The 23,379-nt window shown below is 44.1% G+C and overlaps 1 protein-coding gene across 2 annotated transcripts in view; it reads left to right on the forward strand.

The window, feature by feature from the left end:
* The first annotated feature begins 365 nt into the window (after positions 1–365).
* LOC129637466 (general transcription factor II-I repeat domain-containing protein 2) overlaps positions 366–23,379 on the forward strand; it is a 47,215-nt gene continuing 24,201 nt past the window's right edge. For both annotated transcript variants that reach the window (XM_055561638.1, XM_055561639.1), the window contains exons 1-4: positions 366–606; positions 17,003–17,106; positions 18,176–18,314; positions 22,109–22,234. In XM_055561638.1, coding sequence (XP_055417613.1) covers positions 17,008–17,106; positions 18,176–18,314; positions 22,109–22,234 — 364 coding nt within the window. In that variant the 5' untranslated portion in view covers positions 366–606; positions 17,003–17,007. The remainder of the gene's footprint in view (positions 607–17,002; positions 17,107–18,175; positions 18,315–22,108; positions 22,235–23,379) is intronic.

A 23,379-nucleotide genomic window follows, 5' to 3' on the forward strand; every position in this document is an offset into this window, starting at 1 on the left:
TGAGTCCCATCAAAAGGTCAGGACACAACTGTTAACAGTATTACAATGTAACTCAATGGCTTTAAGGCAGATTCACAGGTCACTGGAGCTGTGACCTCACCGCTTAAAGCTACAAACGGCAATCATGCGAAAAAGTGTAAAATTAAATAAGAGCAAGAAAGGACGTCCACGTTTGGAGGCGGTGTGGGGGTCGGCGGCGGCGGGGGGGGGGGAGGGGGGGAGGTTGCGACACGTGCAGACACTCATCAAAGACAGATGGACAAGCACGTCTGGCCCTGAACAGCGCGGGACTAAGGGACTTCCAACCAACTCAATGTGCAGCTGAAGTGGATTCCACGGCACCGGAAATGGCAACTCCCACTTGGGGCGCTGCGGACACACGAGTCCAGGCTGCCTTCCAGGAAGCCAGAAAAAAAAAAAAAAAAAGGAAAAGAAAGAAAGAAAAAGGAGGGATAGTGGAGAGCAGGGCTCCGGCCGCCGCCCACAACGTCGAGCCCTCGCCTCCAGACGGTCAAGGCAGGCCGCACTCGGCCCCAGGCACTCCCAGGTGGCCCAGCCCTCAGACCCCGCGGCCGGCCGGGCGCTGCCCGCCGGCGGGGACCTCAGGTGCGTATCCCGCCCCCGCCGCAGCCGCCATTAAGAGCGGGTGCTTTGCTTGGAACTTTCTCGTCCTGCAGACCTGGCGGAGGGGAGGTCTGGGGAGGCTACCCGCCCAGTCGCGCGCTGCGAGCGCCCCCTCCTCAGGCGGCCCGACGGGCCTCCCGAACCGGTTCCCGGCGGGCAGGGCCCAAGGAGTGGGGGTGGGGCGGGAAAGCCCAGGCGCGGGGGCAACGGTCGCACGCACGGAACGCGCATCCCTCTCCCTTCTGATTGGCTGAGCGGTGGTGGTGGGGGCGGGTGCTTGCCGGTCTGGACGCTAGGGCCTGATGCTCCGGAGGTCACGCTCCGGCGGTCGTACGCGGGGATACTGCGCTACGTGCGGAAGTGCGTGATTGGTTAGGTGGTGGGGGCGGGTTAGCCGCTGTTGCCTGGTAACTGCGTCCAGCTCCCCGGCGCAGGCGTCCGGATCCCTTGCCTCCTGTCGCGCGCGTTGACGAGTGCTGCGCGACGTGGGTTTTGTCGTGGGTGTGGTCAGTGGGTTAGCCACCCGCGGCCGGCTTGTGAGCAGAAAACCAATCCAGAGACCGGAAGAAGAGTCTCTGGTCCTGAACTACACTCCGTCACGGTTATGATTTAGACGTAAAGGAGAAAAAAGGCTTGGAGGGCTTTCCCCGTCCTTAAAACCCAAGCCTTGCTGTTTAATAGCAGCTTTATTGACACTCCATGAAATTCGCCTTTAAAAGTGTGTAGTTTAGTGTGTTTGAGGTGCTAAATCGCTTCAGTCGTGTCAATTCAACGACCCAATGGAGCCCGCCAGGCTTCGCTGTCCGTGGGATTTCCCAGGCAAGAATACTGGAGTGGGTTGCCATCTCCAGGAGATCTGCCCGACCCAGGGATCGAACCCATGGCTCTTGGCCTCCTAGGCGGGTTCTTGACCACTAGCACCACCTGGAAAGCCCTGTATAGTTCAGTCATTACTGTTCATTCACAGTTACGCAGCCATCACCACTAATTCCAGAACAGTTCAGTTCAGTTCAGTCGCTCAGCCGTGTCCGACTCTTTGGGACCCCATGAATCGCAGCACGCCAGGCCTCCCTGTCCATCACCAACTCCTGGAGTTTACCGAAACTCTCATGTCCATCGAGTCGGTGATGCCATCCAGCCATCTCATCCTCTGTCGTCCCCTTCTCCTCCTGCCCCCAGTCCCTCCCAGCATCAGGGTCTTTTCCAATGAGTCAACTCTTCTCATGAAGTGGCCAAAGTATTGGAGTTTCAGCCTCAGCATCAGTCCTTCCAATGAATACCCAGGACTGATCTCCTTTAGAATGGACGGGTTGGATCTCCTTGCAGTCCAAGGGACTCTCAAGAGTCTTCTCCAACACCACAGTTCAAAAGCATCAATTCTTGGGCGCTCAGCTTTCTTCACAGTCCAACTCTCACATCCATACGTGACTACTGGAAAAACCATAGCTTGGACTAGACGGACCTTACATTTTCATCACCCCAAAAGAAATGCTGATCCATTAAGACAGTCGTTCCCCTTTCCCACCCCAGCTGTGGACACTGCCAATATTCATTCTGTCCCTATGTCTCTGACATTCCAAACAGTTCTTGTTCCAGATCGTTCCTAAGCACAGAATCATCAAAGAATCTTTGGGATCTAGCTTCATTCATTCATTCCTTCTTATGGATGACTAATAATCCATTGTATGGGTATACCACATTTTCATTTTCTGTCAAATGATGAATTTTTTTAAATTTTTTCCACTGTTTGGCTATTATGAATATTGCAGTGAGCAGCCATGTTCACGTTTGTGTGTGTGTGTTTGTTTTCAACTCTTGAGCACCTGCCAAGGAGTGGAATTGCTGGGCCAAAAATGTCACCGTTTAGTTTCCTGCTGCAGATATGTAGATACAAGATTGGGAATTGGGCAACTGGGTATTGCTCACAGCTCCAAGTGAAGAACTGAGCAGGCTCTTCTCCCTTCCTATATTTGGAGAGGAAGGTTTGGTCTGCGTGACCGGCCACCTTGCCTTCAGAGGACACAGGGCGTGGCACCAGGCAGCTGCAGGTGTCAGTCCATTTGCAGTGGGTCCCTGTTCTTCCTGCCTTCCTGTTATTTAGCCCCAGGGTTTGCTGCCCAGAGCTCTGGGTCTTTGCCCACACCTGCAGCCTGGATGGTCTCTTCGCTTTTTCTCAGGCTTTAGAACTTGCTCACATGCTTTCATTGTCATCCTGGACGTTGTTGACTCAGCAGCCTAGACCATTTCCGGGGCATCTGGCTCCCATTTTGCCTTTATCACCTGCTATTCTGCTGTGTCTTTGCTGCTGTGTCTCACTCCAGAGCACAGGGTGTGGATTTTACTCACTTTTGTTTCCCCCTGTCCTTCCTGTCAGCAGTATATGTTTTCATACAGCTGGTGTGCATTACATTTTAAAAACTTTCAAGCATGTGTTCGGCTAAGCTGAAACACTTGACTATTTGTTAAGCATTTAATTTTAACTAGTTTGGTTTTTTTTTTTTTTTTCATTTTTTTTTCATTGAAAATATGTTTTATTTCTAGTTCTTTTCCGTACTCCTTGATCCTTACAGAAGAGTCCTTGCTGTCTTGAAATTTGTTATTATTCTTTTTTTTAGAATATTTTTTAGAATTTAATATTTTTTAGAATATCCCAGATTGAGATATAATTGACATATAACTTTCTATTAGTTTTAGGAGTACAACGTAGTGATTTGACATATGTATATATTGTGAAATGACTGGTGAACATCCATCACATCACATACTTACAATTTTTTTATCTCGTGGTAAGATCGATTCTCTCAGCCACTTTCAAATATACAGTACAGTATTGTTCGCTATGGGCTTCCCAGGTGGCTCAGTGGGAAAGAATTCACCTGCTGATGCAGGAGATGTGCGTTCGATCTTTGGGTCAGGCAGATCCCCTGTGGAAGGAAATGGCAACCCACTCCTGTATTCTTGCCTGGGAAATCGCATGGACAGAGGAACGTGGCGGGCTGCAGTCCATGGGGTCTCAAAGAGTCAGACATGACTGAGCACACGTGCACGCATTATTAACTGTTGTCACCAAGCTGTCTGTTACATCCTCAGAACTTGCTGATTTCATAACTGGGAGTTTGTACCTCTTGACCACTTCAGTACGTTTCTGTTGAATGGTGAATAGGTACACTTGAGTTTGCAGTTTCCATTTACTGTAGACCTGGGAGAAGGTGGCACTTTAGGAACTTGCTAAATACAATCAAGGCCTCAGGGACCTGAAAAAATTAACCTTTGAAAAGAAAAATCTGGAAACAGCTTAAAAAGCAAAGCAGACGTCTGTTTCAGGATTTCAGAGTTTTGATAAATGGAGTGGATGCTATTCCAAATGATGAAAATTATAAGTGGTAGAAATGAAATCTAGAACAGGGATGGGCAAACTTTTTTTTGCAAGGGGTCAGATAATAAATATTGCCAGCTCTGAGGGCATGTGGTCTCTGTCACCTGCAACCCTGCCTTTGCGGAAAACCAGTCAGTGGACAAGATGTAAACCAGTGAGTGTGACTATGTTACAGTAAAACTATTTACCAAAATAGGAGGCAGTCTGGTTTTGATGTTTGCTTTTCATTAGTAAAATATAACATTGAAAAGGAAAGTCCTCAAAGATTTCTGGGAGAGCTAAGAGATTTGAGAGTTGTTTTAGTTTACATCTCCAGTTTTAAAAAAGCAAGAAGTTAAGCACAGTGTAAAATCTGTGATCTAAATGAACATACCCAGTGCTTTGAATTTCAATCACTGTATTGGCTTTGGGAGTTTGAACTCTGTGGTACTAGCTCTCATTGTCTAGGACTTTTAGCTTTATTAGAATGCAGTGATTTCTTTTTTTTCCTCAGTGTTCTCAAGGTGAGAAACCACAAAATTAGCTAATCATGGTTCATTAGTTTTGATGTACTATTAACGCATGATGTGTTCTAAAGCATAAAGTATAAAAGACAAAGTTCCTGCCTCCATTTGTTGTTAAGTAAAGGGTGCAAGTAGGCGATAATTACAAAACATTCATTTTTAAAATTAAATTACAAAAAAAAAAATTTAAATTACAAAACATTCGTTTTTTTTAAATTACTACTATTGATGCCCACTGATAAGATCTTTTTTGAGTTCCAACTAGTTTCATTCTGCCTATTATTTTACTCTCTGTTAAAGTTTTGGCATCACAGTCCTCTCAGAGATTATTGTGGTGTAATTACAGATTGGATGCGAGCATAAAATAAGAGCCTGGAATACGCCAGTCCTTTAAGTGGGCTCATCTCTGGTAGCTGTCAGTGTGAGCATCTCACAACATCAAGTCTGATTATATTATTTTAAAATGTGTATTTTTCATACATTATGGCCCCTCACTACATCATTGGATAATTAATGGTGGAAACAATGATCCATGTCAACACTGCAAGGAAAACTGGCTCTGAGGGACTTAGCAAGAGATCGCAGCAAGGTCACGATGAATCCAGAATTCATGCCATTGACAGGAGAGTCACCAAACTGTGGTATTGAGGGCTCCGTTGAGGGTGCTAAGTGACCAGCCAAGAGAAGGCTTGAGAGAGGCTGAAAAGTATTAAAGTTGTGGCTGGAAGACATGAACTCTAAGGACATATCTGCCAATGGCAAAATTCTAAGACAAAAGGGAAACCACCACCCAAGAGGGGATGGACTGGTGCTAGACAAGGCAGAGCCTGCCAAGGGTGGCTGACACATTTCAGAACCACTTACCCGAAAAAGTGTGCAGTGTCGGCAAGGTTGCACATGCAGATTAAGAGTTAGAAAAGCCTCTCTCCTAAACAATTAAAGAAATCATAGAAGAAAAGAGTTCCCTCTGGGAAAGGTGTTCACTGCTTCCTCCGATGGCGTTGACCGTACTTGAATTTGCCTTTCGGTGTACCTACTTGCATTGTAAGACACAACTCTGCCAAACAAGATATAGTCTTATTTTTAAGCAGTATTCGAATTAATTGACTCAGAAAGATGATAGTCAAGAATATCAGTTTCCTTGGACTTCCCTGGCAGTCTAATGGTTGACACTTCAACTTCCAATGTAGGGGGTCTGGGTTTGATCCCTGGTGGGGGAGGGCAGCCAAAAAACCAAAACATAAAACAGAAGCAGTATTGTAAACAAACTCAGTAAAGACTTTCAAAATGATTCACATCGAAAATAATATTAATAATAATAAAGACTATCAGCTTCTTCATGACAGTTTTAAATAATGCCTCAGACGGTAAAGAATCTGCCTGCAACGGAGGAGACACAGGTTTAATCCCTGAGTCAGGAAGATCTTCTGGAGAAAGAAATGGCTACCCACTCCAGTATTCTTGCCTGGAGAATTCCATGGACAGAGAGAGGAGCCTGGTGGGCTACAGTCCAGGGGGTTGCAAAGAGTTGGACACGACTTAGCAACTAAACATCAACAGCAAGATAAAAGTTGACCAATGTTCGATATATTTAAAAGCTGATTTAAAACTCCTTGTGAGATTTCTATAACTTACAATGGGAAAGAGATTTTAATATTTCAACCAAGTAATGCAGGCGATGTGTAAAAATATAGAGAAAAAATAGAAGTGAAATTCTGTCTTTGCCAATAGATGGATTTTGCACAAGTAAAAATTATTTCAAGTTGGGCCTTACACATGAAGTAGTTTAATCTGAATTATTGATGATACAGTCTAAATACTTAGTAAAGGAATTATAAAACCCATTGACTGTACAATTTTAAGAAACGGAAATGTGTATATATTTGATGTAAGCTTAAAAAATAATTTTTAGAAATTTGAAATAGTATCAAATTTACAGAAAAATTGCAAGTGTAGTACAAAGAAGTTTTATTTTTTCTGAACCATTTGAGATAAAGTTATCTGTGGCCACATCATCGTTAGATTACTGATAAACATCATAAAGTTTTATCAGTTATCTCTGTAGACTGTTCCCTATAGCAAAACATTGGGTTGCTACATTTCCCAATATAGAAAATATTGGGTTGGCCAAAAAAGTTCATTTAGATTTTTCCATACCATCTTATAGACAAACCTGAATGAACTTTTTGGCCAGCCCAATATTTGCCCATCACACATAAAAGATTTGTATCCAGAAAATATAAAGAATCTATAAACTCAATAATAAAAAATAAGCAGACAATCTAGTTTCAAAATGGACAAAAGATTTGAACAAGACATTCTACTAAATAAGCTATATGGGTGGCAGAAAAGCACACGAAAAGATGCCTAGTGTTTTTAGTCATTAGGAAATTGCCAACTAAAACTGCAAAGTGATATCACTACCCACCTATTAAAATTGCAAAAAAGAATTTTTTTTTAAGTTGACAATACTGCATGTTGACAAGGATGCAGAGCAACTGGAATTCTCACATATTAGTGGTAGGGATATATTCTCATAGGGCTTCCCTGGTAGCTCAGATGGTAAAGAATCCGCCTGCAGTGCAGGAGACCTTAGTTCGATTCCTGGGTCGGGAAGATCTCCTGGAGAAGGGAAAGGCTACCTGCTCCAGTATTTGTGTGCTTCCCTTATGACTCAGCTGGTAAAGAATCCGCCTGCGATGCAGGAGACCTGGGTTCGATCCCTGGGTTGGGAAGATCCCCTGGAGAAGAGAAAGGCTACCCGCTCCTGTATTCTGACCTAGAGAATTCCATGGACTGTATAGGCCACGGGGTCACAAAGAGTCGGTCACGACTGATCGACTTTCCTTTCACTATATTCTCATATATTAGTGGTAGGAATTGGAAAAGATCCTGATGCTGGGAAGGATTAAAGGCAAAAGAAGAAGAGGGTGGCAGAGGATGAGATGGTGAGGTAGCATTACTGACTCAATGGTCATGAATTTGAGCAAGCTCTGGGAGATAGTGTAGGACAGGGGAGCCTGGCCTGCTGCAGTCCATGGGGTCAAAAAGAGTCAGACACGACCTAGCACCCAAACAACACCAAAAGTGGTAGGAATACAAAATGGTACAACCAGTTTGGAAAACAGTTTCACTTCCTTTGAAGCTAAAAAAACAAACCAAAAAAACCTCAAGATATATGACCCAGCAATCCCACTCTTAGGTCTTTACGCAAGAGAAATGAAACCTTAGGTTGACACAATAGTGGTTTTATTCACCAGTTCAGTTGCTCAGTCATGTCTGACTCTTTGTGACCCCATGAACTGCAGCACGCCAGGCCTCCCTGACCATCGCCAACTCCCAGAGTTTACTCAAACTCATGTCCGTTGAGTCAGTGATGCCATTCAACCATCTCATCCTCTGTCATCCCCTTCTCCTCCCACCTTCAATCAGCATCAGGCTCTTTTCCAATGAGTCAGTTCTTTGCCTCAGGTGGCCAAAGTATTGGAGTTTCAGCTTCAGCATCAGTCCTTCCAATGAATATTCAGGACTGATTTCCTTTAGGATGGACTGGTTGGATCTCCTTGCTGTCTCAAGGGACTCTCAAGAGTCTTCTCCAACGCCACAGCTCAAAAGCATCAATTCTTCGGTGCTCAGCTTTCTTTATAGTCCAACTCTCACATCCATACATGTCTACTGGAAAAACCATAGCTTTGACTAGATGGAACTTTGTTGGCAAAGTAATGTCTCTGCTTTTTAATATGCTGTCTAGGTTGGTCATAACTTTTTTCCAAGGAGCAAGCATCTTTTAATTTATGGTTTTATTCATAGTCATCAAAAAACTTCAGACCGCCCAAAAGTTCTGTAAATGGCAAAAGGGTTAATTTAACTGTGTTTCATCCCTACAGTGGAATATTCAGTAACACAAAGAACAAATTACTGATACAGCCCCAGCACAGCGTAGGATTCCATTTATGTGATATTCAGGAATAAGCAAAACTATGGGGACAGAAGACAGATCAGTTCTGGCCAGAGGTTGGGGTGGGGGAGTTGACAAAGAGGCATGGAGGAATCTGGGGTGTGATGGAGCAGTTCACACCATGATTTCAGTGGTGGCTACATAACTTTATATTTGCTAAAAATGTACAGAACCATACATTAGACAAGGTTGAACTTTTTGCAAAGTGTACATCAATTTCTAAAAATATTTTAAGGAGAATTCCCTGGAGGTCCAGTGGTTAGGACTCGGCACTTTTACTGTGGAGGACCCGGGTTCGATCCCTGGATCAGGAAGATCCCCTGGAGGTGGGCATGGCAACCCACTCCAGTACTCTTGCCTGGAGAATCCCATGGATAGAGGAGCCTGGCGGGCTACAGTCCATGGGGCCAAAAGGAGTCAGATACAACTGAGCAACAGGGCATACAGACACACACACTCAGCGAACTAAGATCCTACAAGCCACGCCTTGGCCAAAACAACCACAACAAAAATTTTTTTTAAGAATTCATGACTTCATGTTCAAGTGATTTTTTTGTTTCTTTCATAAACCACCCACATGCAAACATGTTACAATGCATCTTCCAGGCGCTTGAGAGAGAGAAGTGAAGTGAAGTGAAGTGAAGTGGCTCAGTCGTGTCCAACTCTTTGTGACCCCATGGACTATAGCCAGCCAGGCTCCTCCGTCCATGGAATTTTCCAGGCAAGAATACTGGAGTGGGTTGCCATTTCCTTCTCCAGGGGATCTTCCCGACCCAGGAATCAAACCTGGGTCTCCTGCACTGCAGGCAGACACTTTACTGTCTGAGCCACCAGGGAAAGAAGCGAGGACTATTAATGACTTACCTGCAAGGCAGGTGCACGAGTTCTGTCCTAGCCCAGGACGTGTGGTCTCTCTAATCATGGGGCTCCTGCCTTTGGAGATCCTTTTTCTAAGCTCCCTGAGCTCCTTGGTTTGCCATTCGCTCCTCCACTGCGTTCCCAGCCCCTGTTGCTCAATGAATCATCCTGTGCGTTAGCAGGGGACCTTAGACAGTGTGCGGGTAGCAAATCAGATGATCAGAAAAGCACTGGCCTGTGGTGTATGTTTGGTGAGTGTTAATTTCCTTTCTTGCCATCCAACCTCTCTTTGATTTCCTTTGATTTTCTTTCTAATTTTTAGTTTTTTGGCCACACTGCACGGCATGTAGGACCTTATTGCCCCAAAAGGGACCCACCCGAGCCCTTTCCTTGAAGCGGAAGGGTGGAGCCTTAGCCACTGGACCACCAGGGAAGTCCTGTCATTTGATTTCTTAATAGCTTTTTGTCGTTGTTGTTGGGCCCACAGCTGGGCTTGTGGGACCTTGGTTTCCTGACCAGGGATTGAACCCCCCGACCTGGCAGTGAAAGCACCAAGTTGTAACCCCTGAAACCTCCCCCCTTTCTTTTTTTGAAATAAAATTCACCCATTTAAAGTATACAATTCAGTGGCTTTTAATATATGCATGTAGTTGGGCAATCGTAACCACAGACAATTTTAGAATAGTTTCATCACCCCTGAAAAGAAACCCTGTACCATTTATCTACCCACCTCCCAGCCCTAAGCAACCTGCAGTCTACTTCTGTCTCTGTAGATTTCCCTGTTCTGAACATTACATATTCATAGACTCCTATAAATGTGTGGTTCCCTTGATTTTAAGGCGAGGGGGCTCATAAAAGGTGAGAGGTGAAAAGACCCTTCCTGGGAGGTGAGTAATTGGGTGTCTGATCAGAGAGGAGGCGGCCGAGGGCAGTCCACCGGGGTCTCGGAGCTGTTTGGTGGTCTGGGGCGCCCCCAGCCTGGCTTTCCTGCTCCTGGCCCTGGGAGGGCCCGCCCATCAGGCCTCGTGCTCTGGAAGCTCGTGTCGCCACCCGGCCTGGTGTATCCTCGCGCGGTCGCTGTTAACGCGGCGGTGCGAAGACAGTTTCTTTCTCGCATGCGAAGACAGTTTCTTTCTCGCAAAGGGCGGAGGAGCGGACGCGGTTAGGGGTGCAGGGACTGTTCCACGCGCCCTGTTGACTAAGGCCTCTCAGGGAAGTGACCCAGATGCAGCCATTTCTAGACAGCAGAAAGCCCCAGACAGAATCGGCCTTCCCCATGGAGCCCAACTGGACTCCGCTGCCTCCAGGGTTCTTCCCATCAAAGAGTACTGACGCTGCCTCCAGGGTTCTTCCCATCAAAGAGTACTGAGATGGTCCCCGAGAAGTTCTGTTAATGAAGCGGGAGTTCTCCTCTCCTGTGGCTTTGCCACAGGCTGTTAGGATGGCATCCCTCCCATTATTTTTGTAAGATTTTTAAAATTGAAGGATAATTGCTTTACAATGTGTTGCTTCCTGTTGTACATGAATCAACCATGTGTAGACACTCTCTGAAGTCACACCCTTGCTCTGAAGTGTCCCTCCCTCCCCTCTAGGTCACCGCAGAGCACCAGGCTGAGCTCCCTGAGTTACATAGCAACTTCCTACTAGCTATCTGTTTTACACGTGATAATGTATATATCTCATTGCTACTCTCAATTCGTCCCACCCTGTCTTTCCCCATTTCTTAACACACACTGAATGTGATTGACATCATAGCAATGCATACATGCATGCCAACTCACTTCAGTCATGTCCAACTCTTTGGAACCCAATGGACTGTAGCCTGCCAGGCTCCTCTGTCCATGAGGATTCTCCAGGCAAGAATACTGGAGTGGGTTGCCATGCCCCACTCCAGGGGATCTTCCCAATCCAGTATTCAAACTCCTGTCTCTTACATCTCCTGCATTCGTAGGCAGGTTCTTACCACTAGCACCACCTGGGAAGCCCTGACATCTCAGCAGACCTAGGGCAATTGAAGGTGAGAAGTGGAAACAGCAGTAGCCAGAAAGTTGCCCTGGGTCTAGCTTTGCATGGATAAACCAACATGTTTGTGACCTGAGAATGCGTCTGCTCCTTTTTCTGTGTCTGGGATAGTAGGCAAAATAACAATTTTGAATGAAAGTATTCTGAGCTCCCAAAGTAATAAGGATGGAGCATAATCTAAGTGAACATTCTGGTAAGTGGGAAGCATAACATGCCTTTGCGGTTTCATACTTTGTGATATGCATTTCCTTGGTCTGATGTGCTAAGTGATAATCATGGAATCTAGCCACTAGAGGAAAGAGTTTCTAAGACTTAACACGAGTGCCTGCTGGGTGCTGCTTACTGCTTTTTCTTTTTCAATTTTTTTTTTTTAATTGAAGGATAATTGCTTTACAGAATTTTGTTGTTTTCTGTCAAACCTCAACACGAATCAGCCATAGGTATACATATATCACCTCCCTTTTGAACCTCCCTCCCCATCCCACCCCTCTAGGTTGATACAGAGCCCCTGTTTGAGTTTCCTGAACCATATAGCAAATACCCATTGGCTATCTATTTTACACATGGTAATGTAAGTTTCCATGTGACTCTTTCCATACATCTCACCCTCTCCTCCCCTCTCCCCATGTCCATAAGTTTATTCTCTATGTCTGTTTCTCCACTGCTGCCCTGTAAGTAAATTCTTAAGTACCATTTTTCTAGATTCCGTATATGTGCGTTAGAATATGGTATTTATCTTTCTCTTTCTGACTTACCTCACTCTGTATAATAGGTTCTCGGTTCATCCACCTCATTAGAACTGACTCAAAGGCGTTCCTTTTTGTGGCTGAGTAATATTCCATTGTGTATATATATCACAACTTCTTTATCCATTCATCTGTTGCTGGACATCTAGGTTGCTTCCATGTTCTAGCTACTGTAAATAGTACTGCTATGAACAATGTCATGTGTCTTTTTCGATTTTGGTTTCCTCAGGGTATATACCTGGGAGTGGGATTGCTGGGTCATATGGTGGTTTTATCCTAGTTTCTTAAGGAATCTCCATACCATCTTCCATAGTGGCTGTATCAATTTACATTCCCACCAACAGTGCAAGAGTGTTCCCTTTTCTCCACCCTCTTCCAGCATTTATTGTTTGTAGACATTTTGATAGCAGCCATTCTGACTGGTGTGAGGTGATGTCTCATTGCAGTTTTGATTTGCATTTCTCTAACAATGAGTGATGTTGAGCATCTTTTCATGTGTCTGTTAGCCATCTGTATGTCTTTGGAGAAATGTCTGTTCAGGTCTTTTTCCCACTTTTTGACTGGGTTGTTTGTTTTTCTGGTATTGAGTTGTATGAACTGCTTGTATATTTTGGAAATTAATTCTTTGTCAGTTGTTTCATTTGCTATTATTTTCTCCCATTTTGAGGGTTGTCTTTTCACCTTGCTTATAGTTTCCTTTGCTCTTTAAAAGTTTTTAAGTTTAATCAGGTCCTGCTTGTTTACTTGTGTTTTTATTTCTGTTACTGTAGGAGGTGGATCATAGAGGATCTTGCTTTGATTTATGTCAGTGAATGTTCTGCCTATGTTTTCCTCTAAGAGTTTAGTAGTTTCTGGTCTTACATTTAGGTCTTTAATCCATTTTGAGTTTATCTTTGTGTATGGTGTTAGGAAATGTTCTAATATCATTGTTTTACATGTAGCTGTCCAGTTTTCCCAGCACCAACTTATTGAAGAGGCTGTCTTTGCCCCATTGTATAGTCTTGCCTCCTTTGTCAAAAATAAGGTACCCGTAGGTGCGTGGGCTCATTTCTGGGCTTTCCATCTTGTTGCATTGGTCTGTGTTTCTGTTTTGTGTCAGCACCGTACTGTCTTGATGATTGTAGCTTTGTAGTATAATCTGAAGTCAGGAAGGTTGATTCCTTCAGCTCCATTCTTCTTTCTCAGGACTGGTTTGGCTATTCAGGGTGTCATTTGTGTTTCCATATGAATTGTGAAATTTTTTGTTCTGGTTCTGTGGAAAATGTCACTGGTAATTTGATAGGGATCACACTGAATCTGTAGATTGCGCTTGGGAGTATAGTCATTTTCACAATATTGATTCTTCCTACACAGGAACATGGAATATCTCTCCATCTGTTTATGTCATCTTTGATTTCTTTCATTAGTGTCTTATAATTTTCTGTGTACAGTTCTTTTGTCTCCTTAGGTAAGTTTATTCCTAGATGTTTAATTCTTTTTGTTGCAGTGGTGAATGGGATTGATTCCTTAATTTCTCTTTCTGACTTTTCATTGTTAGTATATAGAAATGCAAGTGATTTCTGTGTATTGATTTTGTATCCTGAAACTTTGCTAAATTCACTGAATAGCTCTAGTAATTTTCTATCTTTAGGGTTTTCTATGTACAGTATCATGTCATGTGCAAACAGTGAGAGTTTTACTTCTTTTCTGATCTGGATTCCTTTTATTACTTTTTCTTCTCTAATTGCTGTAGCTAGGACTTCCAGAACTATGTTGAATAATAGTGGTGAAAGTGGACACCCTTGTCTTGTTCCTGATCTTAGGGGGAATGCTTTCAGTTTTTCACCATTGAGAATAATGTTTGCTATAGGCTTATCATATATGGCCTTTACTATGTTGAGGTAGATTCCTTCTACGCCCATTTTTTGAAGAGTTTTAATCATAAATGGGTACTGATTTTTGTCAAAGGCTTTTTATGCATCTATTTTGATATCATATGGTTTTTATCTTTCAATTTGTTAATATGGTGTATCACATTGATTGATTTGCATATATTGAAGAATCCTTGCATCCCTAGAATAAACCCAACTTGATCATGGTGTATGAGCTTTTTGATGTGTTGCTGAATTCTGTTTGCTAAGGTTTTGCTGAGGATCTTTGCATCTGTGTTCATCAGTGATATTGGCCTGTAGTTTTCTCTTTTTGTGTTGTCTTTGTCTGGTTTTGGTATCAGGGTATGGTGGCCTCATAGAATGAGTTTGGAAGTGTTGCTTCCTCTGCAATTTTTTGAAAGAGTTTTATAAGGATAGGCATTAGCTCTTCTCTAAATGTTTGATGGAATTCTCCTGTGAAGCCGTCTGGTCCTGGGGTTTTGTTTTGGGGGAGATTTTTGATCACAGCTTCAACTTCAGTGCTTGTAATTGGAGTTGTTCATAATTTCTGCTTCTTCCTGGTTCAGTCTTGGAAGATTGAACTTTTCTAAGAATCCGTCCATTTCTCCCAGGTTGTCCTGTTTGCGGCTTTTTCTGACTCCAGCTCTGTTGCTGAAACAGAGTCCTTGTGATGGCCAGCAATAGTCACCAACTTCTGTTTGTTCTCAAATGCGGTGTAATAACAAGAAGAGAGTCAAAGGCTTGATTTTAAGATAATTGTTTCAAAGATTCAAATTGGGACTTCCCGATGGTCTGGTAGTTAGGACTCCAAACTTCCACTGCAGAGAGCACAGGTTCCATCCCTGGTCAGGGAACTAAGATCTAAGATCCAGCATGCCTAAGTGGCATGCCTAGTACATAAATCAATTTTTAAATAAATAAAAACTTCAAATTGAAGTATATTTCCTCAGCTGTTCATGCCCAGGTCATGCCTGTTAATTCACGTTCTTGGGCTTCTCAGGTGGCTCTAGTGGTAAAGAACCAGCTGCCAGTGCAGGAGACATAAGAGTTGTGGGTTCGATCCCTGGGTCAGGAAGATCCCCTGGAGGAGGGCACGGCAACCCACTCCAGTATTCTTGCCTGGAGAATCCCCATGACCGAGGAGCCTGGCAGGCTGCAGTCCACAGGGTCACAAAGAGTCAGACACAACTGAAGTGGTTTAGCTCGCTTGCTCGGTATAATGTCACATTCTTATGCTCTATTTCATAATAGGCAGAGTTGTAAAAAAAAAAAAAAAAAAACTTTAACAATTCTAACAAATTCTAACAATTTGCATCCTAATGGCTCTGTGTGTGCTAGTCTACTTTCTTTCTCAGGGAGACTTGGACTTTATCATAAGAGATCCTCAAGGATCCTCCGGTGGCTTCAGAAAATCTAGATAGATGAGTAGTTACATTTTTAGAGTTCCTTTTCAGCATGGTTTATCCATCCAGATTGGCCAGGGTAAGCGATGGTCAAAAATACCACCAGATTTGGGTGCATTCAAGGAGCAAGGATTGATTCCTTGCTTGCACTGGAGGTCTCTTGTGAGTTGGCTGTGGGTCTGATCTGTGTTTTTCTCTGGAACCTGATCACATGGAACCTGACAGATCAAACTGCAGAGGAAGAGGGAGTATGGTGGAATCCCCAGCGTGGAAGTGATGCCACTTCCCTGATGTCCTCGGCCAACACAAGGCATGTGGACACACACCTTCAAGTGGTCAAGAAATCAATTCAGGAAGAAACATTTGCAAATATTTCTGAATAGTCTTATAGGACCACCATACTTCATGCCCATAGATCTTTGGGCTTCCTCCCACATAGTTATGTTGATCTGTTTATCTTTTGCTTACAAATATAATTAAGTCAGCTATTGCAGGGACAGGACATGACAGATATTAATACACTGCATGCTCTATTTGAAAGAACTCTTTTTACGGTGCTGCAGAAAATTTTTCAAAGAAGCTTTCTAATGCTCACTTGGTATAGAATTTAGCAAAAGTTAGCATGATCCTTCATTACAGGAGAAGTCCTAACAGGAGAGGAAGGAAGGGGTTTTTTTTTTTTCTGTGTATGTGGGCCAGAATGTGGTTTCAGTCACCACAATGCTGGAATCGGACAAAACAACGGTGGATCAGTAAGAGACATTACCTTCTCTCCTCCTCACTTGGGAAATAGGTAACATGCCTCTCTAGTGTAATACCTGACTTCATTTAATGAAATACATGTCTAGGTTTAGTGGGAAATACACGATCTTAGGCAAATCATATTGTTGTTGTTCAGTCGCTCAGTCGTGTCCAACTCTTTGCGACCCCATGGACCGCAGCACGCCAGGCTTCCCTGTCCATCACCAGCTCCCAGAGCTTGCTCAAACTCATGTCCATCGAGTCAGTGATGCCATCCAACCCTCTCATCCTCTGTCATCCCCTTATCCTCCTGCCTTCAATCTTTCCCAGCATCAGTGTCTTTTCTAATGAGTCAGTTCTTTGCATCGGTGGCCAAAGTATTGGAACTTCAGCTTCAACATCAGTCCTTCCAATGAATATTCAGGGTTGATTTCCTTTAGGATTGATTTGATCTCTTTGCAGTTCAGGGGACTCTCAAGAATCTTCTCCAACACCTCAGTTAAAAGCATCAATTCTTCACCACTCAGCTTTCTTTGTGGTCCAACTCTCACATCCATACATGACAAGTGGATCATATACTGTCCTTTTTTTGGGGGAGTGGGAAGTGCTCTGGGTCTTCACTGTGGCAAGCAGGCTTCTCTAGTTGCAGCATGCAGACTTAATTGCCCCTTGGCTTGTGGGGCCTTTAGTTCCCCGACGAGGGATCTCACCAGAGTTCCCTGCATTGGAAGGTGAATTCTTAACCACTGGATCACCAGAGAAGTCCCCATGTACTGTTTATAAGTGTCAGCTTTAAAGGAAGGTTTGAACTGGGTCACCTGTGAGGACCCTCCCAGTTCAAAACGAGTTGAGCAGGACACAATTTCTACCACTCACTTTCTTAATACTTCTCTCTCCTAGGGATTATGGCACAAATAGCAGTGTCCACCCTGCCCATTGCAAATGAGGAGTCCTCGGAGAGCAGGATGGTAGTGACGTTCCTCGTGTCTGCTCTTGAGTCCATGGTGAGATGGTTTGCAGTTCTATAAAATGTCATCTGGTTGGATCACTGCTGAATTACGAAACACTTTGCCAACACTTTTGACATTCAGCTACAGAGTTAAATCCTATTTGTGTACACATACCCTTTTTAAGAAAGAATGATGGGCTTGTCAGATAATTAAGAACTGTTTTCCTACTTTATGGATGGAATCATATAAAGTTAAGCTCTCCAGATCTGAAAATTTAATGCAGGCATTTCTGTTACCTTGTTTGAAAATACTTGTTTAAATTCAAAGGTCAATTAATAATCTATTTATATGCATCTATTTATATCCCAAGTATAAACTTTACCCAATGGGTAAAAATTTGAGGGGAAATTTACATAACCTCAGGGGCTTCTCTGGTGGCTCAGATGGTAAAGAATCTGCCTGCCATGCAGGAGACCTGGGTTTGATTGCTGGGTTGGGGAAGACCCCTTGGAGAAGGGAATGGCTACCCACTCCAGTATTCTTGCCTGGAGAATTCCATGGACAGAGGAGCCTGGTGGGCTACAGTCCATGGGGTCACAAAGAGTAGAACACGACTAACTTACATAATCTCAAAGCATCTGATTACAAGATACTTATGGATTAAAAAAGGAACAATCAGTAACTTTATAAAAGTGGACAAACTTGACAGCCACCTCCTAATCAAGTGACCAACAGGAACGTGGGCAGAGATGGGCCAGAGGGACCTCTGGAGCTTCCTGGTGGGAGGCACTCAGAAGCAGCAGTACTGCCTCCATGGCATTCATGCCTCGAAGGAGGGAGCATCGGACAAACCCCAAATAACTGGGCTGCACTTCCATAAATGTCAGTCTTGTGCAAGACAAAGAAAGATGGAGATCTGTCTGTCCCACATGGAAAGAGACTGGAGAGACAGGACAGCAAAAGAAAGTACAATCCTGGATTGGATCCTGGACCAGGAAAAAATCAGCTAGAGAGACTTTGTTTTTCTGTAATTTTATGTTTTTTTCTTAAAGCAGACTTCCCAGGCCCCACGAAATTTGGATCCATCCATGTAGATAACATTTCATTCTGTTTTTCATTTCAGTGTAAAGAACTGGCCAAGTCCAAGGCGGAAGTGGCCTGCATCGCAATGTATGAAGCAGATGTGTTTGTTATTGGAACAGAGAAAGGACGTGCTTTTGTCAATGCCAGGACGGATTTACAGAAGGATTTTGCAAAATACTGTAGGTGTTAACAATTTTATCCTTTGTATTCATAAATCTTACAGGCAAGACTTAAATATTGTTTTCTTCCAAGATGTCATCTTGGTGGCTCAGTGGAAAAGAATCTGCTTGCAATGCAGGAGACCTGGGTTCTATCCTTGAGTGGGGAAGATCCTCTGGAAAAGGGAATGGCCACCCACTCCAGTCCTCTTGCCTGGAGAATCTCATGGACAGAGGAGCCTGGCGGGCTACAGCCTATAGAGTCTCAGAGAATCAGACAAGACTGAAGCCACTTTGCATGCATGCACGTCAAGGATGTTATCCTTCTGTATTTATAGATCTTAGAATATTTGCAGGCAAGACTTGTGTGTTGTTTTCTTCTAAGATGTCATCAGCATTATCCTAAAAATGGTTTTGACACATCCCTTTGATCTAGCAAAACACTGAGTCCAAGACCTCTCCCGTTTTTGCTTACTGGCTCCAGGCAGGGAAGACCACCCTCTGACCCGCTGTCTGTTCTGCTAAGTCACTTCAGTCGTGTCCGACTCTGTACAACCCCATAGACGGCAGCCCACCAAGGCTCCCCCGTCCCTGGGATTTTCCAGGCAAGAACACTGGAGTGGGTTGCCATTTCCTTCTCCAATGCATGAAAGTGAAAAGTGAAAGTGAAGTCGCTCAGTCGTGTCCGACCTGTAGCATGGACTGCAGCCTACCAGGCTCCTCCGTCCATGGGATTTTGCAGGCAAGAGTACTGGAGTGGGGTGCCATTGCCTTCTCCAGCTGTCTGTTCTAGAACCTCTCAAATCTTTTTGACTCTCTTTCGCCCCCTGGTGTCTCCTTGCAGAACTGCAGCTCTGAATTAAGTCGTGTGCTCTGAGTCAGGCAAGATAGAAATCAGTTCCTCCAGCAACTCCCAGACAAGCCAGAAGGTTGAACACTCAGTCCACTCTTGTGTTTGCACCCCAAGGGAGGAGGCCCAGACTGAGGGATTCCTTCCCAGCTGCTCTGCACTATGTCACGTAGAATGAGAGGCACACCCAGGCACACCAAATGCTGAGAATCTTCCTACGCCTATGCTGAAGTCTCTTCTTGGTTTTCCAGTGGCTGGGGTGCCGTAGCTTCTCAGATGGTCTGTAGTTCTCGCAGAGGTGTTCTGCTCCGTCTATTGTTAATTTGGTGTATCCGTGGAAGAAAGAAGGCCTGTTGCTTCCTAGTCTGCTATCATGCCAACATCATTCTCCTTGCTTTTGTTTTTGAAGAATTTTTTTTTTTGAAGTATAGTTGATTTTACAATGCTGTGTTAGTTTCAGGTGTACAGCAAAGTGATTCAGTTACACCTGTGTTTGTATATTTTTTCAGATTGTTTTCCATTATGGGTTATTGAATACAGACCCCTGGGCCACCATGCAGTAGGTTTCTGTTGCTTTTTGAAGACTGTTTTTCACTCGCTATGAAACCTGGCTTGACAGTTTCTTTCCCTCCAGCCTTTTTTTCTGGCCATGCCACAAAGCTTATGGGATCTTAGTTCCCCAACCAGGAGTTGAACCTGCACCCTCGGCAGTGAAAGCATGACATCCCAACTGCTGGACTGCCGGGGAATTTCCTTCCTCCAGCCCTTCAGCTGTTTCATTGCATTGTCTCCTGGATGCCACTGTTTTAGATAACAAAATTAGGTTAGAATTCTTATTTTTGTTCCCTTGGAAGTAATGTATATTTTTCCCTAGCTCTGTCTCATCTTTGGTTTTTAGCCATTTGACCATGAAATGCCCATTTATGACCTTCTTTGTTTCTGCCTTACTTGATCTGTGGAGTTTACTGAATCTGCAGGTTGATGTCTTTGTCAACAATGGATGTTTTTGGCTATCATCTCTTCAAATATTTATTCCAATTCTCTTCATTTACACAGAGAGGGAAAATTGCTCTTTATTGACTCACAGGTCATTAAGGCTCTGTTCCTTTTGTGTATGTGTCCCTTTTTATATTCAAGCTTCAGATTGGATAGTTTCTACTGGCGTTTCTTTGAGGACACTGATTCTTCCTTCTGCCATATCCAGGGCACTATTCATCTGGGGAAATTTTCATTTCCACCTGTTTTCCATTTCTAAAATTCCATTTTCTTTCTTCTTTCTCTGGTTAGCATTTTCATTTCTCTGTTGGAATTCCCCTCTTAATTCATTTTTTGTGCTCACCATGGCTATATAAAGTCCTTCGTGTGTTTATAGCAGTTGTCTTAAGTCCTTATCTGGTCATTTCAACTGAGTCATTAGTGGTTCTGAGTCTATAAATTGCTTTTTTTCTCTTTTGATCATGGGTCACATCTTCCTGCTTCTTCACATTTCTAATTTTTTGTTTTTTTGTGTGTGGAGCTTTCGGGTTTTTTTTTTTTTTTTTACTGTGCTGTACAGCATGTGGGATCTTACTTCCCCAAACAGGGATTAAACCTGTGCCCCCTGCGTTGGGAGCCCAGAGTCTTGACCACTGGACCGCTAGGGAAGTCCCTACTAATTTTAAATTTCATACCGGGTATTATGCATGCTATGTTGTAAAGGTCTGCTAAATAAAACTGCGTTTTGTTCTGGCAGGCAGGTCACCTGGTCCCCACGTGGACAAGTGATGCCCTTGGCCCTGGAGCAGCCATCCCTCTTAGTCTCGGAGGGAGGCCCCTCCTCCTAAGATGTGCCCCTTAGTTTTACAAAGTGTTCAACAAGCTTCGCAAACCTGGCGAATCCTAAACCCTGTTTAAATATGTTTAAACCCTGTTGGCTGTTAAATCTCTGCTAAACAATTTAGCTTCCAAACGTTGCTTCTACTTAAAGCCTCACCCTGTGCTTGCACAGTTTGAGGACCAGTTGAGGCTTCTCTGGTGGCTCAGATGGTAAAGAATCCGCCTGTAGTGCAAGAGACTCGGGTTTGATCCCTGGGCCGGGAAGATCCCCTGCAGGAGGAAATGGCAACCCACTCCACTATTCTTGCCTGGGAAATCCCATAGACAGAGGAGCCTGGCGGGGCTACGGTCCATGGGGTCACAAAGAGTGGGACACGACTTAGCAACGAAAACAACAACAAGAATCCGAGGGAAGTTGCTGTGATGATATTGGGTCTCCCACCTTGTGACTCACTCTTTTCCAGAACTTCCGCTTCACTGTCTAACCACAATGGCAGTCCTGACCTGTGACGTAGATTTCCTCATTTCAACTAAGTCCGCTGCTGTTAGTGCCCAGGTCTCAGTTGTGTGTTCTCACTCCCTGTGTTCTTCCCTTCTTTCAAGGACATCATTCCTTTCTGGTTTTGCCTATTTCTAACTGTTCTTCAAAGCTTTCATGTAATCAATCCTAGGACTTCCTTGGTGGTCCGATGGTTAAGATGCCATGTTTCCAATGCAGGATCGATGGGTTCAATCCCTGATCAGGGAACAAGGATCCTACGAACCACACGGCATAACCAAAAAAAAAAGAAGTAATTCATCTTAAGATTTTGTTCAGAGCTTATCATTGGGGGGCTGGTCCTAAATCTCTCCAGTTCTGAGTATCTTCCTGCCTAGTGACTTGCAAACTCAGTAGTAAATAATTTTCTATGATAGTTCCCTTTGAACTACTAAATTCTATTTCCTCATATGTGAATTATTGATTGTTTATCCATAGAGTCATTTCAGAGACTATCACCTTGTTATTGTACCCTATTTTTTTAATGAAAAGATCCTGTTTTATGTCAATTCCTTGCCCCCTTTTTCCTTTGAGTACTGGAAGCATGGATATTAAGGAGGTGTGCTGCACAGATGCTTGGCTTCTGACTTGGTACTGATGGCTTATTCACAGGTGTTGCTGAAGGGCCACAGGAGGTGAAACCCCCAGGCCCCGCCAGCGCCAGCAGGATGCAGGTCAATTCAGGAGAAACGGGAATCCTCAGAAAAGCTGTCGAAGACTATTTCTGCTTTTGTTACGGTAAAGTTCACCTTAGGCATTCATTCCCTGACTAATTCACTACAGAAGATGGTGGTGGTGTTTAGTCACTCAGTCGTGTCTGACTCTTCTGTGACCCCGTGGACTGTAGCCGCCCCCAGGCTCCTCTATCCATTGGATTCTCCAGGCAAGAATACTGGAGCGGATGGCCGTTTCCTTCTCCAGGAGATCTTCCTGACCCAGGGATGGATCCCTCATATCCTGCATTGGCAGGCAGATTCTTTACCGCTGAGCCACTAGGGAAGCCAATAAAGATGGTATTCAGTTCAGTTCAGTTGCTCAGTCGTGTCCGACTCTTTGTGACCCCATGAACTGCAGCACACCAGGCCTCCCTGTTCATCACCAATTCCCGGAGTTTACACAAACCCATGTTCATTGAGTCGGTGATGCCATCCAACCATCTCATCCGCTGTTGTCCCCTTCTCCTCTTGCCTTCAATCTTTCCCAGCATCAGGGTCTTTTCAAATGAGTCAGCCCTTTGCATCAGGTGGCCAAAGTATTGGAGTTTCAGCTTCAGCATCAGTCCTTCCAGTGAACACCCAGGACTGATCTCCTTTAGGATGGACTGGTTGGACCTCCTTGCAGTCCAAGGGACTCTCAAGAGTCTTCTCCAACACCACAGTTCAAAAGCATTGATTCTTTGGTGCTCAACTTTCTTTATAGTCCAACTCTCACACCCATACATGACTGCTAGAAAAACCATAGCCTTGACTAGACAGACCTTTGTTGGCAAAGATGGTATTAGAGATCATTTTATCAGCATGACTATATAACTATCTCTAACATTAGAGAAATCCACATTTTCATCAAGTGAACAGCCAGTTAAGTACCAGATCAACTTGGTCTCTTCCCATTTGTCAGAACGTCTGGATACATCAGCCTTCACTCTGCGGAGCCCCCTCCCCACGACCAGGTAGTTATGACAGACGTTCATGCTTGGTTCACACACCAGCCTCATCCTCATTGGTCTCCCCACAGGCCTGGAGACAGGAAATTTTTTTAATTTATTTTTTAATTGGAGGAAAATCGCTTTGCAGTGTTGTGTTGGTTTCTGCCGTACAACAGCGCAAATCAGCCATAATTATACATATATCCCCTCCCTCCTGAGCCTCACTCCCCTGAGATGT

Source organism: Bubalus kerabau, chromosome 23 (genome assembly GCF_029407905.1).
Source record: "Bubalus kerabau isolate K-KA32 ecotype Philippines breed swamp buffalo chromosome 23, PCC_UOA_SB_1v2, whole genome shotgun sequence".
Taxonomy (NCBI): Eukaryota; Metazoa; Chordata; class Mammalia; order Artiodactyla; family Bovidae; genus Bubalus; species Bubalus kerabau.